Raw genomic sequence first — 20802 nt, forward strand, 5'->3', positions numbered from 1 at the left:
GAGCGTGTTGGGTGAGTGACACAAGCTACAGAGGAGAGAGTGCCTGGCCTGCAGCCTAGAAGCCTTGTCTTTGTGAGCTTCAATCTATCCCGAGACATTTAGTAGCTGTGTGACCCTGTATGAGTCATTTAACCCTTTTTGTCTTAATTTTCTCATCTGTAAAATGGGCTGGAGAAGGAAATTATGAACCACTCCTGAATCTCTGCCAAGAAAATTCCAAATGGGATCACCAAGAATCAGACATGACTAAAATGAGATCAGAAGCCAGATCACAGGATTACAAGAGAAGAAAGTACAAACCCCCAATGTAGAGTTCACAAAGTTGGCTGGTGGACAAGGCAAGATAGCACAGACTGGAACTTCTTTCCCTGGTCTCCACACTCCATGATTCCCCCCTTCTCCCACTTCACGGATCCATAGTCCCCTGTCTAAAAGCCTAAAGCTAAGTGAAGGCAACTAGCCAGGAGCTGTCCAGAGTTCTGGACAGAGGCTCTAGGGCCCTAGGGCTCTACTTTCTAAAGGCTGTTTTCCAATGCCTAAGAATTGGAAAAAGGGAGTGGGGAATCTGACTCGTCAGAGAATCAGTATCCAGGGAAAGTGGTAGGTGAGAGGGCAGGCCAGGGAAAGGCGGGGACTGGACTTATTCCTGAGATGTCTGTAGAATGTAAAAAGGACTGCAACTGGAGCCAGGAAGCCTGACTGAATTCCTGCTTTCCATCATTCCCAAGCCCTATGATATGTGAATAATCTATGGTGGTTAGAAAGTACTTCTCTGGATACAAGGTTTACAGAAAGCTGGACTTGATGAAAAGTCAGACAGAAAGGGACCAATCACACTGCATGGTTTATTATGGTGGGTGATTTGTGATCTCAGCCCCTGTACAGACTCCTCATGACATTTCTGAATGGTCTTGGGGGTGACACTGCACAAAGCCACTCCCTTACTCTGGCAACCCTGAAAATCTCTTGTACTTCCATCCCAAGATAGTTTCCATTCCAAGATGTCCCAGACCTGCCTTGGGTTTGCTAATATTTTCCATTTAAAATCTAGGAATACTTCCCTTGGAAGGCAATACAAGGCATTTAACTTCTGAATTTACACTCTGTAATCTGAGATACCATCTCTACTAGCTCCTCAATGTCACAAGAGTGTTGTGAGAGTGTTGTGAGAATTAAAACAGAGATAACATTATCATTTCTAACCACAACTGCACAGAGCAAAGAATTTATTCAGAACAAATCATAAAGCACATGGCTTCCAACCAGGGGTCTCAAGTGATCCTACCTCACTACCACAATTTAGACCCTCTTTCTTAAATCATGCCCAGCCCAGTCCCTTAATGTCAGGGCACTTTATAATCCTTGCCATAACCCCCCACCTGTTTCTCACATACACATTTTATAACACATATATACATGTCACATATACATACACACTTTATAACCCCCCATCTATGTCTCAGATACAAATACACACTTTATAACCCCCACTTGGTCACATACACTTTATAACCTCCCACCTGATACATACACAAGTATACGTACTTTATAACCCCCATACTTTATAATCCCTGCCATAACCCCCCACCTGGGTCTCTCACACACACACACACACGCCTACAGAGCAACCCCCCAGATGCCCGTGTTCAGTGACAGAACCCGCCCACCAGAGGCTTGGAGGGCCAAGAACCCAAGTCCTGCTGTTCCAGGTAAGTGGTCAACTCCTGACGAGCAGCTCGGTATGTCCCTGCCTGGAAAGAGCATCAGAGTAGCCCTCAGTCTCAAGGCAGAGCAAGGGTGAAGAAGAAACAATGGGGCTCAAGACAAGACCTCCTGGTGGAAGCACTACAGGATCTGGCTAAATGAGGAGTGACCACTGACCTTGGCCACCTCATACGTGTCCAGTGCCAAGAGGTCAAATCTTCCCAGGGCTTGGGCCGCCTGGCGGAAAGCACGCAGGAGGGCCGCTTTGCAGAGTCGGGAGGGAGGACCCAGGGAGTTTCTGGGTGGGGAAGAAGAGGCTCCAGGTCACCCCTGTCCACTTGGGGCTCCACTCCCATACCCCCCTCCCCAACACCACCAGGCCTTACTCTGCCCACACGCGTCCTGTGGTGGTATCCACAACTTCCAAGCTGCTGTCTCCCAGGCTCCAGTTGAGGCTGAGGCCCTGGCAGTTGGAAGGTACAGAATCCTGGGGAGCCACAGGTGGTCCCAGAAACAGGTGCAGAGGGTTACGTGCATAGGGAGGTGGCAGGCCTGGGCCTCCCTCCAGGCAGGGCCGGTCATGGATGACCCGACTCAGAGTTGAAGGGTCATGGCAGGAGTCAGCTGTGAGGAAACACAATTCTGAGGGGAAGAGGGTCAGCTCTCCTCCCCACACACAACCTGCCCCCAAGAGTTAGAAGGGACCTTGTCATTATATACATGGGGAAACTGAGGTTTCAGGAGGGCCAGACCCTTGCCCCAAACCCAGGGCTGCCTTCCAGGATCCTCCCCCTCTCCAGCCTCCTCTTCTTTCTCCCCTCCTGGGCCTCTCACCAAGGACGAGGCTGGTTGCATAGAGTGGAGGCAGGAAGTGGGCCAGCAGGCCCCCTCCCAACCCCAGCACTGCCCATCGAGCCACTTTGTCACTGGCCGACAGCGAGCAGACCCGCGCTGCCCGGAATCCTGGGGCGAGATAGCAGACAGGTCGCAGCTCTCCCCGGGCATGGGCTTGAAGACGGAGAGAGGGACTGTGGAGAGAGCCCCCTGGGGAAGGGAGACTGGAGGAGGAGAAAAGGAGGGGAGATCAGGGAGAGGGACTGGCACAGACACAGCAGGTCTCCAGATCCCTCCTTTCTGTCCTCCCTCTCCCACCTCGATCACAACCTTCCCATTCCAGAGACCCCCAAAACCAAATGTCCAGCGTACTAGATGTCATGTGCAGCCCCTGCAGGTGTGTCACTGAGGTACAAGTGTAAGAAGATTTTGGGCTTCAGGGCAAGGGGAGGACCAGGGCCTGGTCGGGGGGTCAGCACTGAACGTTCTGCCCCCTCTGGACCCCCACTAGCCACCAGAAGGAGCTGCCGGAAGAGGAACCTAAGAAAGATGGAGAACACGACTGAGGGTAGGGATCCTGGGATCAGTGGTCTTCCCCACAGGTCCTTTCTTTATGTCTCACCTGACCAAGGCACGGCGGGCAATGACCAAGCTGTGAGTGTCGTGGAGTCTCCGGCCCATGAATTCTATCCAGCCCCTGTAGCCGCCTGAGCCCGTACCCAAAGCAACCAGCTCATAGGTCTCCCTACAGCTGCCCCTGTCATCAGGGACCTCTGCAGGAAGAATAGGGAGAAGAGCAGCTGGGGGGAGAAGGGAGGGAAGGGAGCACTGGACAGAAAAATGGGAAAGGGAGACTTGGGGGAGATCATAAAATGAGACCCGAGGGAAAGAAGGAAAAGAAAAGCTAGAAGGGAAGAGGATTCTAGGGCTCCCTGCCCCCCTAAGGATGGGGTTGGCGAACAAAGTCTCAGGCTTCCATACCCCTTTCAAGGATGACAGCTGCTATGGTCCGCTTGCAGCCTCGGTATGGGGAGTTTTCACCTATTAAGCGGTCAAAGCCGGAGCTCACCACAGCTGCACAACGCTGCTCGTGGGTCAGAATGTTTTCTAGAAGAAGGGCAGGAATATCAGTGGGACCAGGGAGAGGATAGGAAGAACACTCAATCTTCTACCCATCCCCAATGCTGATTCTACTCCCCTTTCTTCATCCAGCATACTTTGGGGTACAGGAGCCAGGGAATCGGGACTGGCTTCTGGGACCAAGAAGAACGAGAAGGCTGGGCACAAGTCCTAACTCCCCCAAGGATGGGCTATCTGGTAAGGGAAGCTGTGCTCCTCATTAGAGAAGTGTCCCCTGCAGACACATGGCCACTCTGACTCAAAGCCTGTAAAGGTAGGGTAAGGGAAGCTGTGCCCCTCATTAGAGAAGCGTCCCCTGCAGACACATGGCCACTCTGACTCAAAGCCTGTAAGGTAGGGTGGAATGGAAGGGAGAGTTACCAAGGAAGGCTCACCTGCAGTTAAAGAACAGAGCGGGAAGTTGTTGGGAGTTTTGAAGGGGGCTGCAAAAGAAAAAAGGGAACTGCAGGGTCTTTCTTTTGAATTACCTGGGATGCAAGTTTCTGCTCTTCCCCCCAACCATGAAAGGGGGCAAGGCTGTGACGGTCCTGTAACCCAGGAAGCCTACAGCCCAGTCTCCTAATGGGCTGATGATCACCTCTCCTCCCATTTCCAGCATCTGGATCAGAGGACACCTTGGTGGCAACCTAGCCTCAAGATGTTTGAGGTAAAAGACATCATTTACTATAAATCCCTCTCATCCTACAAATCAGAAAACAGACCTCGAGCTGAGCTTTGTCCAAGGTCACAAGAGCAGGTTCAGTCTTCCTTTTCCTGTAGGAACCTTCTCCTTCTGAGGGAGATTACCTGGGTTTTCCAGCTGGGTCCTGACACAATTGAGAGCCAGGATGGCTGCTTGTCCCTTTGCTTCCTTCTTGCTGCTCCCAGTGCCCTCAGGACAGGACACCTCATCCAGCACCGCACAGACAGAGAAGTGTCGAAAGGGAACTTAAGCAAGGAAAAAGGATTTTAGAAACAGAAAAGAGTCTCCACTGCCCCACCTGTTCAGAAGGCCAATCCCCAGCTGCCTCCCTAAGCCTCTCAGACTCTTCCTTAAAATAGTTTCTACTTTAAAAAAATTAAAAATATATTTTAACATTTATAGATTCCATAGAAGGATCTTAAGAGACATTCCAGTCTAGTTTCCCCCTCCCCCTTATTTGACAAAAGAGTAAATAGGTGGGCTTCCCCTTAGTTTTCAGTTCTTTGCCACCACATACAAAAAAAAAAAGAGTTGCTATAAATATTTTTTTAATATATTGGTCCTTTCCCCCTTTTTGAGTAATGACCTATTAATGATATCACCAGGAAAAAAAGAAAAAAATGATATCACCAGGTTTAAGGTTTAAACCCACTTTAGGAATTTTGGGGCATGGCTCCAAACATAGTTCCAGAATGGCTTAAGAAATTATGGCATAGGAATATAAAACAACAGTGCCATAAAAGTAAAGTTTAATTTTAAAAAGAGTAAACTATATAGACTAGTGGGATAATTTGCCTAATCTCACATATGTGGCAGAGCTGGAATTTTACAGAAGAGAATCTCCAGCAGGAGAGTGATAGGAAAGAGAGGAGCATTAGTTCCCATCTCCCCAGCCAGACCTCAGGATCCCCAGGGTCAAAGGCCTGCTTCTATAACTCTCTGCCAGTCTTCTTTCATCCCATCCCAATATTCAGCACACAATGACCTGTATCCCAGTTCACTTACTTTGGACCTCACTCTCCACAAAGCGCAGAGTAAGGCCCATGCCTGTTGCATAGCGAGTCAGGAGGCTCAGGGCCTGGCCTGGAGGGGGGTCTTTGTGGCCAAGGATCAGCTCCCTCACCACCGCTGGAGGATCTGGAAGTGGCCCTAATTGAGGAGAGTTCATGGAGTTATGACTATGGACTGTTAAAACTGGAATCTCAAGTGGCCTAAGGATCAGTTAGTTCAAATTCCTGCTTGATCAGAATAAGAAACTGAGGTCCAGGGGGACTGAGAGCCAGGTTATATGGCTGTGGAGCAGGACTGCAGCCCAGTGCTCTTTCCCCATGCATTACCTCCCTCCTAGCAAGGGACTTCCCTGACCCCTGTAACCAGTTTCCCTAAATAGGCCTTTCCTCTGCTTCATTCCAACCAACAGTTATCTACCTCTCAGTTAGAGAGAGCTCCTCCTCCCTTCCATGGCAACCCCTTCCACCTTTGAACAGTGAAAGTCATTCATTTTCACATCAAAACAAAATCTCCTTCTCTGCCAACTATCACCAATTACTCCCACAAAGTATATGCCAATCTACTTCCCTATGATTCCACTGTAACTTTCCAAACCAAAACAACCCTCCAAGAACAAGTTGTTTGGATGGTCGCAGACACCCCATAAACACACAAATACACACACACACATAATGCATAGGAAGATTAAGTGATAAAAGAACAAAAAATATATACTCAAACAAGAGAAACATAAGGTTCAGCTTGAGAAAACATTAAGTATTATACATGGAGGAAACACATTGAAAATTCATCTGTGATTAGTTACAAGAATGGTAACAATACAGAAGGTAACTATTATATCTGGGGGAAACAAGTTGAAAATTCCCCAGTCAGTAACTAGTTACAAGAATGGTAACAATACAGAGGGTCCATGTGCCTATGTGTTTTCTCCTCCTAATGGAAATCAAAATCCATGAAGATAAGGAGGACTGCCTTCCTTCTAGTATTTGTAATCCTAGTCCTCAATCCAGCACTTGATGCATAATAAGGGTTTATTAATAAGATGCTTTCCATTTATTCAGAAGATATACCAAGATATGTCTACTTCTTCCATAGGACTATCTTCAAATACTTAAGAATAATTGCATTTATGTTTATATATAAATATGCATATATATACACACATTATATATGTATATTACACAATACATTATATAAGTATATATATAAAAGCATCTTAAGGCTTGCAAAACTTTTTACAAATATTATCTCATTAGAACCTCACAATAACCCTGGGAAGATGGTGCTACTATTATCCTCATTATCATACATGAGGAAAATGAGACAGGCAGAGCTTTAAGTGGCTTCCCCAGAACTCAAGTTTTCATATCTACTCTAACCACAGTGCCCCACAACTGGCTGAAAACTAGTATCCCTATTCCCCTTAAATCTTTTCTTCTCTATTCCCCCTCCTCCCTCCCCCCCCATCGCCTATTCTCTCAAGGTGATTACTGCCCCTACTCCCATCCCCAGAGGTCCAAGGTCTCCTTCCCTACCATCCCCTGCAGCCTCGTTCCCAAGCTTCTTCTTCTTCTCTTCTCCCCTAAGGGGCTCAGCTTTGGAAGGCTGAGTCTCCGAGGAAACCTGGGCAGAGCCTTCCGAAGGCCTCCAGGGAATCTGCAGAGAGGCTGCCAGGCGGGGTTTCCTGCGGGTTGCCTCATCCATGCTGGGAAAGCAGCTGCTGGGGAACGGGGAGAAGGGGAAGGAAATGGAGAGAGGGGGTGAGGAAGGAGAATGGAGAGGAAGGGGGGAAGGAGAGAAGAGACAAGCATAAGATGAGCTCAACTCAGACCTGACCTTGACCATCCCTCCCTGTAAGGTTTGCATAGCGCCTTTAAAGCGCTTTTGCAAACATAGTCCCTTTTGATCCTTACACAACCACTCTGGGAAGCAGGGTGCTCTGACTACTCCTATTTTACAGAGGAGAAATGGAGGCAGGCAGAGGTAGGTAAGATACCTGCCCAGGGGTCAAGTGGCCTAAATCCCTTATTTTCCATCTAAGAAAACTAAGGCATCTAGAGGGAGGTGGAGGAGAATCTCAAGGACCCTGCAGTCCAAGCCTTATCATTGAACGGGGAAAGTGAGGCCTGGGGCAGTTCAGGGCCTTGGCCGCGGCCACGCGGGTCCAGCAGCTAGGCCAGAATCTCGGGGGCTCCCTAATTTCCCGCCTCCAAACTCGGGGTCACCGCCGGTCTCCAGGCTTTGGGGGAAAGCGGAGAAAGGAAGCCCGCCAGCTTTACAAGGGAAAGGGATTTCTCCATGGGGAAGGGGCGACGGAGAAGCCCTAGTGAAGGAGGAGAGGCCTCGAGGCTCGGCGATTCTCCCGCACCCCACTTCTCCTCCTCACCCCATCCCTTCACCTCACAGCCAGCGGCCTCTGCACGTGGCGCCCGTTACCCACGTGAGACGCCCGTTACCCACGTGACGGTTCCCTTGGTTTCAAACCCCGCCTTTTCCCACGGCTTAAACCAATAAGAGTTCAGTCGGCGCGGCCGCTTCCCGCCAATCAAAGGAACAGCTGCTTAAAGTAGCCCAGGTACTCAGCTGAGCCTGGAAAAACCTGTTAGGGGAAGTTTTTCTGGAGCCAAGATTCTTCCTCTGGTTTGTTTGAGTCATAGACTCCCTTTGGCAATCTGGTGAAACTCACAGGGCCTTTGATTGCATTAAATAAAAGGAAACATTGTATTGAAACTATTTATTTAATTTTCCTAGTAGACACCAGGTTAAGGCACTTAAACTTGTGCAATCTGGAGCATCCGGGATGCAGAGAAGAGTTTTGTTGTTGTTAAATGCAACAGTTTCTCCCTTTCCATCTTCCCCTCCCCCTGCATGAGAGTGAAATACCCCTTAAGGCTGCGTTGTAAGTGTTCTTTGGAGGACTGAGGTCTCTGCCCACTGGATTATGATGGAGAGAGGAAAACAGGGTAGTGTTGGAATCAGGACCTAGATTCAGATCTTAGTTTGAAGCATTTACTAAGCTCCTATTGTGTGCTAAGCACAGTGCTTAGCAGCAGGGATAACGTACAAAACATGGGGAAAAGCCCTGATCACCAGAATTTTGTATGTTTTAATTACCACTTTATAACTCTTGTATTCTGATGGAAGTGACAACATATAAACATCTATATACAACAAGATAAAAAATGAGATGAGCTCACGTCTTCTCTGGTTCTAAAACTAAAACGGCATAGACCCCATCTTCAGCTGCTGAATTAAGCCCAACTTGAATGCCATTTACTTCAGAAAACTTCTGATTGATCCTCATTGCAACTGAAGCTTCACTAGAATTCTGTACTTTTCTAATGCACTTGTTATCCAAAGTAGATTCTCATACTATAGTTGCCTTTGTTAGGATCTTATCCTCTTAATAGTAATTGCTAAGCCTCAACCTCAAAGTAACCTGCTTGTGACCTTACCCTATGACCTTTAATGGAAATGACAGTCCTGCTCTCCTCTGTCCTAATCAGACTACATCAGACTATCATCTATGCCTAGAACATTAACACACTGGAGAGTGTTCATCATGAGTTAGGATGAGGAATTAGTCATACTTCAAGGAAAATCTGCCAAGTTCAGTCAGACAAAAATTATCCACAAGTATCTCTTTTTAATAAATTTATTATATATTTTACATTTTAATAAATTTAATATAACATATAATTATATTTAACAAATATATAATAAATTGAATAAAATGCAAATCTTTTCACATTTGTTAGATTTTTTTGCACATAAACTATTAGTGATATACAAAGTAAGTACTTAATAAATGTTTACTAAGTAAGTCATTTGATAGTTGGCAGAACTGGGATGACAAGAGAGAAAAGGTGAAATGCTTTTTGTTCAGTTATTTCAGTATGAATCATGATCTCATTTGGGGTTTTCTTGGCAAAGATATTAGAGTGGTTTGCCATTTCCTTCCCCACTTAAGGAAACTGAGGCAAATAGGGAAAACCTTGTCCAGGGTCACACAGAGAGTGAGCCAGATTTGGTCTTCATGACTCCAAGTTGGGCATACTATTCATTAGGTCACCTATCTATCTGAGGAGAAGTAAAAGTTGTGGAATACACGGGAGAGCTGCTGAAATACACAGGAGCCACCTGACAAGTGGCTCCTGGAGATCCAACATAGAATGGATCTCCTCTTGTGAGAGGATGATACAAGGAGAGGTACTGCTGCTCTCTGAGAGGCCATTTCATTGTCTGACCTCTCTCCTCTTTCCTCTGCCTCCAATTTATCTCATTCCTAATCCACAACATCTGTGTCAGCAAAGGCTGCCTTGCAGCTCCTGCAGATGTGGAGGCTCTTGGAGAATTGACCTGAACAAAAGTTATCCTAAGTAATATTCAAAGGAGGAAAGTTCAATATAAGGGAACACTTTGTAACAGAACTGACAAAAATGGAATTAACTTCATGGTTAGTATCAAGGTCTCTAATATTCAAGTAGAGGAATGGTGATCATCTGGAACAGATAGTTCTCAAGGGAGAAAATGAGGCTACCTAGATAACTATATTAAATAATACTCAAAATTAGAAAACTGCAAATCAAAGTAATTCTGAGTTTCTATTCACATCCATCAGAGTGACAAAGATGATTTTTAAAAATGATAAATATTAGAGAGGCTCTGGGCAAACAAATATGTTAATATCAGTGTGATTGAATCACATGCCAGTGAGGTCTATGTCCATTTGAAAAATTTTCACGCAACAGATATCATAAAAGAAGACAAGTGTATATTTTTGGTGATGCCATAGTTATACCCACCCTGTGTTCTACACTCTAGAGAGCTACAAGGGTAATAAACAATTTCAATCACTAAGTGGGGTTATCTTCACACCATCAACCCAACGGCCTATGGATAGACAGAGTTAGTACTCTGGACAGAGAGAGGAGGAACAGCTTTTCCTCAAGGGCTTTAGTAAACCTCTCTTCCAGATAGAAATCAATTAATCAGTCCACCAGTATTTGTTAAGTCTCTACTATGTTCTAGACATTGTGCTAAGGCCGTAAGGATACACACATAATGAACAAACATTTATTAAACATCTACGAAATGCAAGGCAGGCATCACACTATGCATGGAGGATACAAAAAGAGGCAAAAGACAATTCCTGCCCTCAAGAAGTTAACAATCTAATGGAGGTTAGCATATGGAACAAGCAAATGGGAACAAGTCTAAAAAATAAAACACTCTGTGCTCCCAAGGAACTTCGAATTTCTTTTTTTTTCTTTATTAATTGTTTTATTATTTTTTCTGATTATACATGTATGTTAACTTTTTAAATACACATTTTTTTATGAATCATATTGGGAGAGAAAAATCGGAACAAAAAGGAAAAATCAAGGGAGAGGGAAAAAAAAACAGAAAAAAGAAGTGAACATAGCATGTGTTGATTTATAATCAATCTCCATAGTTCTTTTTATGGATGCAGACGGAGTTTTCTATCCAAAATTTAATAGTATTGCCTTAGATCACTGAACCATTGAAAGAACCAAGTCTTTTTCATAGTTGATCATCACACATTCTTGCTATTATTGTGTACAATGTTTTCCTGGTTCTTATTTTGATCAATATGAGTTCATATAAATCTTTCCAGATCTTTCTAAAATTAGTCTGCTTATTGTTTCTTATAGAACAATAATATTCCATTACATTCATATACCATAATTTATTCAGCCATTCCCTAACAGATGGACATCTACTAGGTTTCCAATTCCTTGCCACTACAAAAAGAGCTGCTAAATTTTAGCACGTCAGTCCTTTCTCTCCTTTTATGATCTCTTTGGGATACAGATCCAGTAGAGATACTGCCGGATTAAAGGGTATGGCCAGTTTGATAGCCTTTTTGGCATAGTTCCAAACTGCTCTCCAGAATGGTTGGGATCATTGCATAACTCTACCAACAATGCATTAGTGTCCCAATTTTTCCACCTCCCCTCCAGTATTTATCATTGCTTTTTCCTGTCATCTTAACCAATCCAAGAGGTATTTTGTACTTCAGAGTTATTTTAATTTGCATTTTTCTAATCAATAGTGATTTAGAGCATTTTTTCATATGACTATATATGGCTTTAATTTCATCTGAAAATTATCTGTTCATATCCTTTGACCATTTATCAATTGGGAATGACTTGTATTTTTATACATTTGATATAATTCTTTATATATTTTAGAAATAAGACCTTTATAAGAAAACACTGGCTGTAAACAATTTCCCCCAGCTTTGTATTTCTTTTATAGTCTTGTTTGTGTTGGTTTTGTTTATACAAAACCTTTTAATTTAATATAATCAAAGTTGTCCATTTTGCATCTCATAATATTCTCTAGTTCTTTGATCATTAATTCCTCCGTTTTCCAAAGATCTCCTAATTTTCTTATGGTATAACTTTTTATGCCCAAATCATGTATCCATTTTGACCTTATTTTGGCATGGGGTGTAAGATGTAGCTGTACCAAGTTTCTAACATATGATTTTCCAGTTTTTCCCAGCAATTTTTATGAAATAGTGAGTTCTTATCCCAGAAGCTTATCAAATACTAGATTGCTAGAGTTATGAAAAGTGTTTTATAATTGTATTCATATAGTTCCTGAGCTTGTCTTGGCAGGTAGATACTCAAATATTTTATTTTATTGTATTTTAAATGTAATTTATCTTTATTTCTCTTGCTGCTTTGTCAATAATACATAGAAATGCTGATAATTTGTGTAGGTTTATTTTATATCCTGCAACTATACTAAAGTTGTTTCAAAAAGGCTTTTGGATGATTTTCTAGGATTCTTTAAGTATATCATCATTTCATCTGCAAAGAGTGATGGTTTTATCTCCTCATTGTCTATTCTAATTCCTTTAATTTCTTTTTATTTTCTTATTGCTAAAACCAACATTTCTAGTACAATATTGAATAATAGTGATAATAATGGGCAATCTTATTGGGAATGTGTCCAGCTTCTTTCCATTACAAATAATCCTTGCTCTTGATTTTAGATAGATACTGCATGTTATTTTAAGGAAAACTCTCTTTATCCCTATGCTCTTCAGTGTTTTTAATAGGATGGGTTATGTATTTTGTCAAATGCTTTTTCTGAATTTGTTGAGATTATTATATAATTTCTGTTTGTTTTGTTATAGATATGGTAAATTATGGCAATAGTTTTCCTGAATCAGGCCTACATTCCTGGTATAAATCCCACTTGGTCATAGTATATTATCCTGCTGATAAGTTGTCATCTCTTTGATAATATTTTATTTAAAATTTTGAATATTAGGGAGATTGGTCTGTAATTTCCTTTTTCTGTTTGGCTCTTCGTGGTTTAGGTATCGGTACCATATTTGTGTCATAAAAGCAATTTGGTAGGACTCTTTACGTATTTTTCCAAATAATCTTCATAGTATTAGAATTAATTATTCTTTAAATGTTTGTAGAATTCACATGTAAATCCATTTGGCACTGAAGAAAGATTTTTTTCTGAGGGAGTTCATTAATGGCTTCTTCAATTTATTTTTATGGGACTATTTAAGTAATTTATTTCTTCTGTTAATCTGGGAAATTTATATTTTTGTAAACATTCATCCATTTTGATTAGATTGTCAAATTTGCTCTCATATTTGGGCAAAATATCTCCTAATTATTGCTTTCATTTCTTTTTCATTGGTGTTAAGTTCACCCTTTTCATTTTTGATGCTGGTAATTTGGTTTTTTTCTTTCCTTTTTCTAATCAAATTAACCAGAAGTTTACCTATTTTTCCCATAAAACCAACTCTTAGTTTTATTAATTAGTTCAGTAGTTCTGGAAGTTTTGTCATATCAGTGGTCAAGTTGGAATAGTACTCAATGTAAATAATATCATCACCATGATTCAACTATGGAATAGTATTTTAGATATTTAAAAGTTTTCAACATTGTATTTGTCTTCCTTTTTGATTAGGAGCTGAATAGTGTTTAGCTAGTGCAATAGCCTCAGTTATGGATGAATTAAACATTTTGTACTTTATTCTAATATGGGAGGGGAAGAGGGTCAGATCATTTGCTGCTATACCTGCTGCCTTCTTACAGGCTTTCTTTGTACCTTAGAAGATATTAATTAAAAGGGGAAATGTTACACACATTAATTTGCTTTGACATCTATGGTCCTTAAAGGTCAACTCAGTTCTCAAGAAGCCAGTCTTGAAATATTCTTTACCTTCAAACACAAAAGAATCATGACTAAACACAATCTCTATGCAGCATCAACATATTTCATACAGTACTTCATTTAATTAGATCTTCACATTACTTTTCATGGCAAAGGTACCTGTTAAAATCCCCCTTGTAAGCAATAACATTTAGTCCAAGTTCAAAAAACAAACAAAAAAAAATTTTGTCCTTATCTAAGTTTTGGTCTTCCCTGTCACCATAGTAGTTTTCTATGATCAAGGTCTTTTCTGTTTCTTGTGCATTTTCTTTCCTTTTCTTTTTATATTTTATTTTTTAAAAAAGTTTTTATAGTCTAACTGTTCCTAGAGTAAAGGGGACACTGTCCCAAACTTTCCGTGTAGCTCTGAGCCTTGGCTTTGAGCACAGGGGCCCTTGTGTTTGAAGGGGATAGTTTTGCCTGTTTTTCCAGGAAACAGCCTACTTTCCAAGAATTTGCCTTCTGAGTTGGGACTAGAGGCTGCCTCAATGGTCTGTTTTGCTACTGAGCTGGGACCGAGGATCTATTTCTGATTTGCTTCTGATCTGCTATGATTAAGATCCTCTCACTGAGTTTCCCAGTCTGTCTGAGCTGGGCTGAACACCCTTTTCACTCCAGTGAGACTGACCTTTCTTGAAGTTTTTCCACTTTATCTTGAGATGGAGAATGATTTCATTCCATCAGATCCTGTTCAGAGGCTTGGTTTCATGTAGTTTTCAAAGGAAACTGGGAGAGCTCAAGGAGATTCCTGGATTTGCTCCACCATTGTGGCTCCTCCCCCAGGGGCTTAAAATTTCTAAAGAGGAGCTTAGAATTTAATGGGCACTTTACAGATGTCTGCTAGAACTAGTAGGTACAAGCTTTGTTAAATTTTTAGGGTGAGCATTTGCAACTCCCTTATCTGCAGATGATACAAATCAGCTTGATTCATTGCTTTGTTTATCATGCAGGCTTAATGAAAGTGATGGAGAAAAATGTTAATAATAACATTAAGTGCCATGAGTACATCCCTTCCATTCCCACCCCACCCCCCAATACACCCCAGCTAGTTGTTAAACACCAGCACATCCCTAGGAGCTTAAATTCTAATTGGGAGGAATTTGTTCCTCTTTTGGCTCAAAGGCTCTTTGTGGATCTAGAGCGATTGCCTAGAAAATACACACAACTGCCACAAATAGTAAATCTTCTTGTTTCTCTTCTGATCTTCCCACATTTGGAATTTCCCTTTCTCATTCATGACCAATCTCATTTATTGACAATCTCCTTTTGAAAAATTATTATTTATTGAAAGCTAATATAAAGGGTAACAGCAAAAATTTAGGGAAAAATTGTCATAGGATTAACTCTTTTCCCCTTCCTAGACCCTGTACTTCTTTAGGGTCAGTAAAAGTAGCAAAGGAGAAATAAGGGAAGATCTGCCAGGGAGGGTCTGCTCGATCATCTGAGGAAACAAGACTGGGGCAAAAAGGCTGGAATTGGCAGGTTCTGATTCTCTGTGTGATGCCTTCTTGAGTATGAGTCTGGGGCTGAGTCTGATCCCAAAGCTGGTCCTGCCTCCATGTAGCATTTTGATCTCCATCCTTATCCATCCCTACAGTTTCTACAGTGATCTAAGGTCTTTGGGCTTTGCTCTGCCCCATCTAGCTGCAGTGACAGTGCTAGCCAAGTCCCTTATCCATGCTTCAGAGGGAAAATGGAGTCTTGATACAAAAATGTATATTTGCATTTACTTTCCTAGTCTTAGTAGTTCTTTATCCCATTTGCCACCTGGAGATCTTGAAGATGCCTATTACAGTAATATAAGTATATAGGAGACATTGTTTATTCAATTTACAGAAATTATGAGACATTGTTTATTCAATTTATAGAAAGTATGTTTGCTTACTTATTATACCAAGTTATACATTTAATTGAAAAGGCAGCCAGGTGTAGTGGTTAAAATGCTAAACATAAGAGTCGGGAGCACCAGGTTTGAACTCCTACTTCCCACACTAAATAACCAAGTGAAAGTAACTTAAGCTCTCCATTCTCTCTTCTGTAAAATGTGGATTCAACAACAATTACTTAAGTAACTACTGTGTTCCTCCCTCCCCACCTCTTCCCCGTACTAGGCACTATACTAGGCACTAGAGATACAAAGATGAAACGATCCCTACCCTAAAGAGGCTTATATTCTATTGGGGGAAACAATGTGTATATAAAAACTATATACAAAGTCATTTTGTGTGAAGAGGTTGGCACAAAGTCTAAAATGAAGATTAGTTGTTTACATTAGAACAAAGGTTTTAGAGGGCACAATGGAAAAAGAGTGTAGACTGGGACTCAGGCTCTGAAAGGATGGGACTGATATGAATGGGTACCAGCAGACAGAGTAAATAATACAAAAGGTGGATTCTGGTTAGGCAGTCCACAATTCAAAATCACAGATTTTGATACTACAATGCTAAAGACTAATCAATTTGTTTCAAAGTAGCAATGATAATATTAATTTTTTGATCAATTCCAGAACAAGGAAAGGAGGGGATATTAATTATGGCGAGTCCCTGGTCCTGCCTGATGCATATTGAATGAATGAATGAAGAATCACTTAAGTACTTAGTAATGTCCAAGCCTTGTGCTAAGTATTAAAGATACAGACAGAAAAGTGAGACAGTCTCTAATCTAATGGAAGAGAAATAGATATGAGATAGATGAAAAGGTACAGGCATCCTTAGGCTAACAAGATGACAATACATTTTCTTCTGTTTCTGACAATGCAAAGGATGGAGACTATAGTGCCTGCAGAGACAGTTCATTATTCTGCGGCTCCCTTTGTATCCCCAGCAGTTAGCACAGTGTCTCGAACTTAATAAGTGCTTAATAAAGACTAATGCTTGATTGTCTGAAGAAGGGGTTTCTACAGGGATTGTAATTCTGAAATATAGCTACTTAGTGAGACTAGAAGCAAAGTTGGTGACCTGGAATGGAGTACTGTGATGACAAGGGCTCCTGGACACAGGGCCATGGGCTGAGGGGAAGGATTGGTGGTAGTGGTGGTCTGACAAAACAGAACAAATCTGCCTGAGAGGTGACTTGTTTTCACAAGTGAAATTAAGGTAAACTGAGGCAACAAATTTCCAAGCACATTTAATACCAGGGTGGATGGCTATTACCAATAAAAAAAAGATTCTTTAGCTACTCAGTAAACCAAAACACCTTGAATGAGGCCTGACAGATTATTTTTATGGACAAAGGGAGGAACATTCAAAAACTAGAAAGCATCATCATAGATGGGAAAAACAATACAATCATTACAAAATCAGAAGCATCTAGATGTGGGGGACAATATAATGGGCTGCACATTTGGAACATAGAACAACCACTCTTCCTTCCATCTTGTCACCATGGAAAGCTCATTGGTGGTGTCTACTTACATGGCTAGCTATGACACAGTGGTAACAGACCATACTTTTTGGAAGGACGGTCAATGTTCCAAAGATAACAAACCAGACCACCTGCATCCTTCAAGGATGACAGATTTCCTTGACACAAAAATAGAATAGCAATTAGCAAGAAAACAGAACTTCTAAGCTTAAGTCAGAAAGAAAGAATATTGAACTTCTAAACTTAATTCAAAGAGAATGAAACAGGACTTGGAATTATATAAGTGTCAGTAGTGATGTAGAATTAATTCAATGACCAGAAATGGAGACAATTTTAATTTGAGTTTCTCATGGTACAATACTGGGAAGTGGCTGCTTATAGATGGGTGAGGTGTGCTGAAATATTCCCCCTCTTATTCTCTTTTTTAGTTTGTTGTTGTTGTTTTAGGCAACTGGGGTTAAGTGACTTGCCCAGGTATTGAGTGTCTGAGACCGGATTTAAATTCAGGTTCTCTGACTCCAGGACCAGGCATTCTATCCACTGCACCATCTAGTTGCCCCCTCTCCTTTTATTATCATCCAAGTAAGCTGTGCTTCATTCCAATGTGGAATATAGATTGTTTCCTGAGGATGTATTGCTGCAAGTCATGAGTGTCTTTGGTTAGGAATCAGTGATCAGTGCGAGTTGAGTAGGGAGGGTAGACAGATTGCAAATCCTTGATCCTGTCAATGTGGTCAAAGCAGGAGAAATAATATTGAGAATATATACTGAAATAGCCCAGGCAAAAAAGCTCAAGATGGCCATAGAAATTCATAATTTAGAAATACTTTATTTCTAACTGGCCTAGGTGTTCTACATGGCCAGGGTGGACCTCCAGTAGGATTCTGGCATGGTTCCATGCCCAACTGAAGTAGGCACAGCCTTATAAGCATTCTTGTTCACCTTTGCTGGCACCTTTGACATTAAACAGTGACTCGACTTTACAGGACAAAAGATATAATGGCAAATGTTTAACATAGTTTATAGGTCAGGATTATGGAACAGATACCCCTCAATGTAGAGCAGATGCTTTGAAATGCAAAACACCTCCTTTAATCTAGCTGAGCAGACCTTTCTCTTCGAGCCCTGCCCTTTAACCTAAGACTGAAGGAGGGGAGGGGAGGCCCGTCCTTTGTCCATTTCACTACCTTTTAGAGGCAGAAAGTTGTGAAGCTCAGATAATATTTTGGAAAGTATTTTGCAAATTTAAAAGTTTCAAATAAATAATTTATTATTGAATTAATAAATCAATAAATCCAATATCATCATTGTCCATTGGATATGTCCCACAGATATCTCCAACATAAAATCCCAATGTCAGCTCATTATTGTCCCCCTCAACCCATTTCTATTCCAAACTTTCCAATTTCTATTGAAGGTACCACCATTCTTTTTCACTTACCCAAGTTCCTAATTTCTTCATGTTTTTGGATTTCTCACCCTCCCTCATGCCACATATCCAATTAATCACCAAAACTTGTAGTTACTACCCCAACAACAGTCAGATCTGTTCCAATCACTCTAGACACACAGGTATCACCTTAGGACTTATCATTTCTCACCTAAATGAATGCAACAGGCTCCCAAGTCATCTTCCTGATTCAAATCTCTCCCTAACCTATATGAAAAGATCAAAGCTAATATTATCTCATTTTTTCTATATTGATTCTACAATGTAACTGACTTTATGCTGTATTAAATATATAATTGGATCTGCATTCACCTGGCTTGAATTAAGATCAGGTATGAGGGGGAGGGGGAGAGGTATGTTTTTCAGCCCCTTGGCTTGAGTTGAACTCAGGAATTCAGTTGAGCTAGCTTAAAGTTAGTTTAGTTTAAAACATAGGTCATTATCTCTCATATCAGTATCCCCTATGATACTTTATGTATATCTAATTTTTTAGCTCCTCAAAAGGTCCATCCCCAAAAGATAGATCATCTATCCTTAACATTTTTGGTATAGTTAAGGGAGTTTTTAATCTTTTTGGAGGAGACAACAAATCTGGGTTGTGATGGCCTAGTAAACATTACAAGATTCAAATGGGTCTCATAAAACAATTATCATTCCTTAACTATTAGAGAGACTCATGATTAGCCTTACCTGAATGTCAACTTATTTTACCTAAATGCTAGCCCACTTTCTCTGTATAACCAACCAAAACTTTTCTGCCCTTTCTTCTCTGAGGTTACTGGCTTTATTGAGCTTGCCAGAGAGACCCACTTTATTAACAATTATGCAGGTCACTGTTAATACCAGCTTGGAGTCTATGCCTCAATCTAACTTTATTACATTTACTCATCATACCAACATATATTGCAAATCTGATCATGTGATTCCATTATTTGATAAAGGCAAAGGCCTTTGACATCAAAACATAAACTTACAAATTCCCTTTTATTTTAGCTTTTAAAACCCTGTACAAATGTTTGGTTTTTTTTAACTTGTCAAAATCATTTGTTCTTTCTAAATATGATCATATAAAAATGCTGAATGTTGGAAAGAATATGGCAAAATTGGAACATTAATGCATTGTTGGTGTTGTGAACTGATCTAACCATTCTGGAGAGCAATTTGGAACTATGCCCAAAGGGTAACCAAACTGCATATACTCTTTGATCCAGGGATAACACTATTAGATCTGTATTCAAAGAGATCATTAAAAAGGGAAAAGAATCTATATGTGCAAAAGTAGCAGCTTTTTGAAGTGGCAAAATATTGAAAATTGAAGAGATACCTATCAATTGGGGAATAGCTGAACAAATTGTGGTATGTGAATGTAACAGAATACTATTATTCTATAAGAAATGATGATCAGGCAGATTTCAGAAAAATCTGGACTTACATGAACTGATGCTGAGTAAAGTGAGCTTAACTGGGAGAACATTGTATATAGTAACAAGAACTCTGTGCAATGATCCACCATGATAAACTGAGCTATTCTCAGCAATACAATGATCCAAAACAATCCCAATGTTAAAAAAAATAAATAAAATGTTGCTTATAGTCACTATTTTAAAAAAAATCTTTGTATATTAAGATGCATGCTCTAATGATATGAAAGTTCCTAATAGTACTCTTTCATGTGCCTGAAAAGAATGAAAGCTAAGCAAAAAAAGAGCTAAGCAAAGGAACGAGCTGCTCCTTTCTAAGGGAGGAATTTCCTGAGAGTCAAGAGTTTGGAATCAGTCACATAATGTCGGAGTTAGCAATATCTGACCTTCTCTCATTCTACAGATGGAGAAACTGTGACGTAAGGGATTAAACTATTGATCTAAGATCATTCAGGTCTTAAGTAATAAATCAGGGATCTTTAAGAACGTTGCCCTCTGACAACATTCAGAAAATTTCTCTTCATCTATTCTCCCTGATGAACTAGCTGAGCTAAAAGGGCCCTTTCAGATTACTTAGTCTAAATTTCTCCTTTTTTTTTTTTTTTTTTTTTTTTTGGTTCCATGGACTCGGGACAGATTGATGTAATCTAGGAAACCTGTCTGGGAATTGTGTTTTTAATTGCATTAAATATGAAAGACACTATATAATTAGATATTATAATTAATATAATTATATATCACATATATAAAAAACCCATTATATTGAAATAAAGATATATATATATATTCAGGCAAATTCACGAACCTCCTGTAATCTATCCGTGGACCTTTTAGTAATAAATGCTGACTTATTTAGATGGGGCATGGCCTCAGGTTAAGAACCCCTGATCTAATCTAATCCCTTCATTTTACAGATGAGGAAGCTGAGGTCCAAGACACGAATGGTAACAGAGACAGGAATCGCGAAACCTGGTTCCTAGTCA

General features: G+C 40.9%; 1 protein-coding gene across 1 annotated transcript; it reads right to left on the reverse strand.

The window, feature by feature from the left end:
* Positions 1 to 1195: 1195 nt before the first annotated feature.
* Positions 1196 to 7728, reverse strand: ADAD2 (adenosine deaminase domain containing 2). Its single transcript, XM_051982917.1, has 11 exons — positions 6907 to 7728; positions 5366 to 5509; positions 4465 to 4605; positions 4053 to 4100; positions 3520 to 3645; positions 3161 to 3311; positions 2911 to 3078; positions 2539 to 2762; positions 2091 to 2328; positions 1882 to 2002; positions 1196 to 1751 (listed from the first exon to the last, which is right to left on the reverse strand). The coding sequence occupies exons 1-11, from the start codon at positions 7235 to 7237 to the stop codon at positions 1647 to 1649; spliced, it is 1797 nt and encodes a 598-aa protein (XP_051838877.1). The 5' UTR covers positions 7238 to 7728; the 3' UTR covers positions 1196 to 1646.
* Positions 7729 to 20802: the final 13074 nt, after the last annotated feature.

The sequence above is a fragment of the Antechinus flavipes genome, chromosome 2 (assembly GCF_016432865.1).
Source record: "Antechinus flavipes isolate AdamAnt ecotype Samford, QLD, Australia chromosome 2, AdamAnt_v2, whole genome shotgun sequence".
NCBI classification, from domain to species: Eukaryota; Metazoa; Chordata; class Mammalia; order Dasyuromorphia; family Dasyuridae; genus Antechinus; species Antechinus flavipes.

What these genes read in the sequence shown, in the direction of transcription:
- ADAD2 (XM_051982917.1), bottom strand. Translation starts at nt 7,237, where the DNA reads ATGCAAACCTTACAGGGAGGGATGGTCAAGGTCAGGTCTGAGTTGAGC. An exon ending in AGCTGTCATCCTTGAAAGGG is followed by an intron (nt 3,312 to 3,519) that starts GTATGGAAGCCT and finishes TTCTTCCTGCAG; the next exon opens with AGGTCCCTGATGACAGGGGC. An exon ending in GGGGCTGCACATGACATCTA is followed by an intron (nt 2,763 to 2,910) that starts GTACGCTGGACA and finishes CTCCTCCTCCAG; the next exon opens with TCTCCCTTCCCCAGGGGGCT.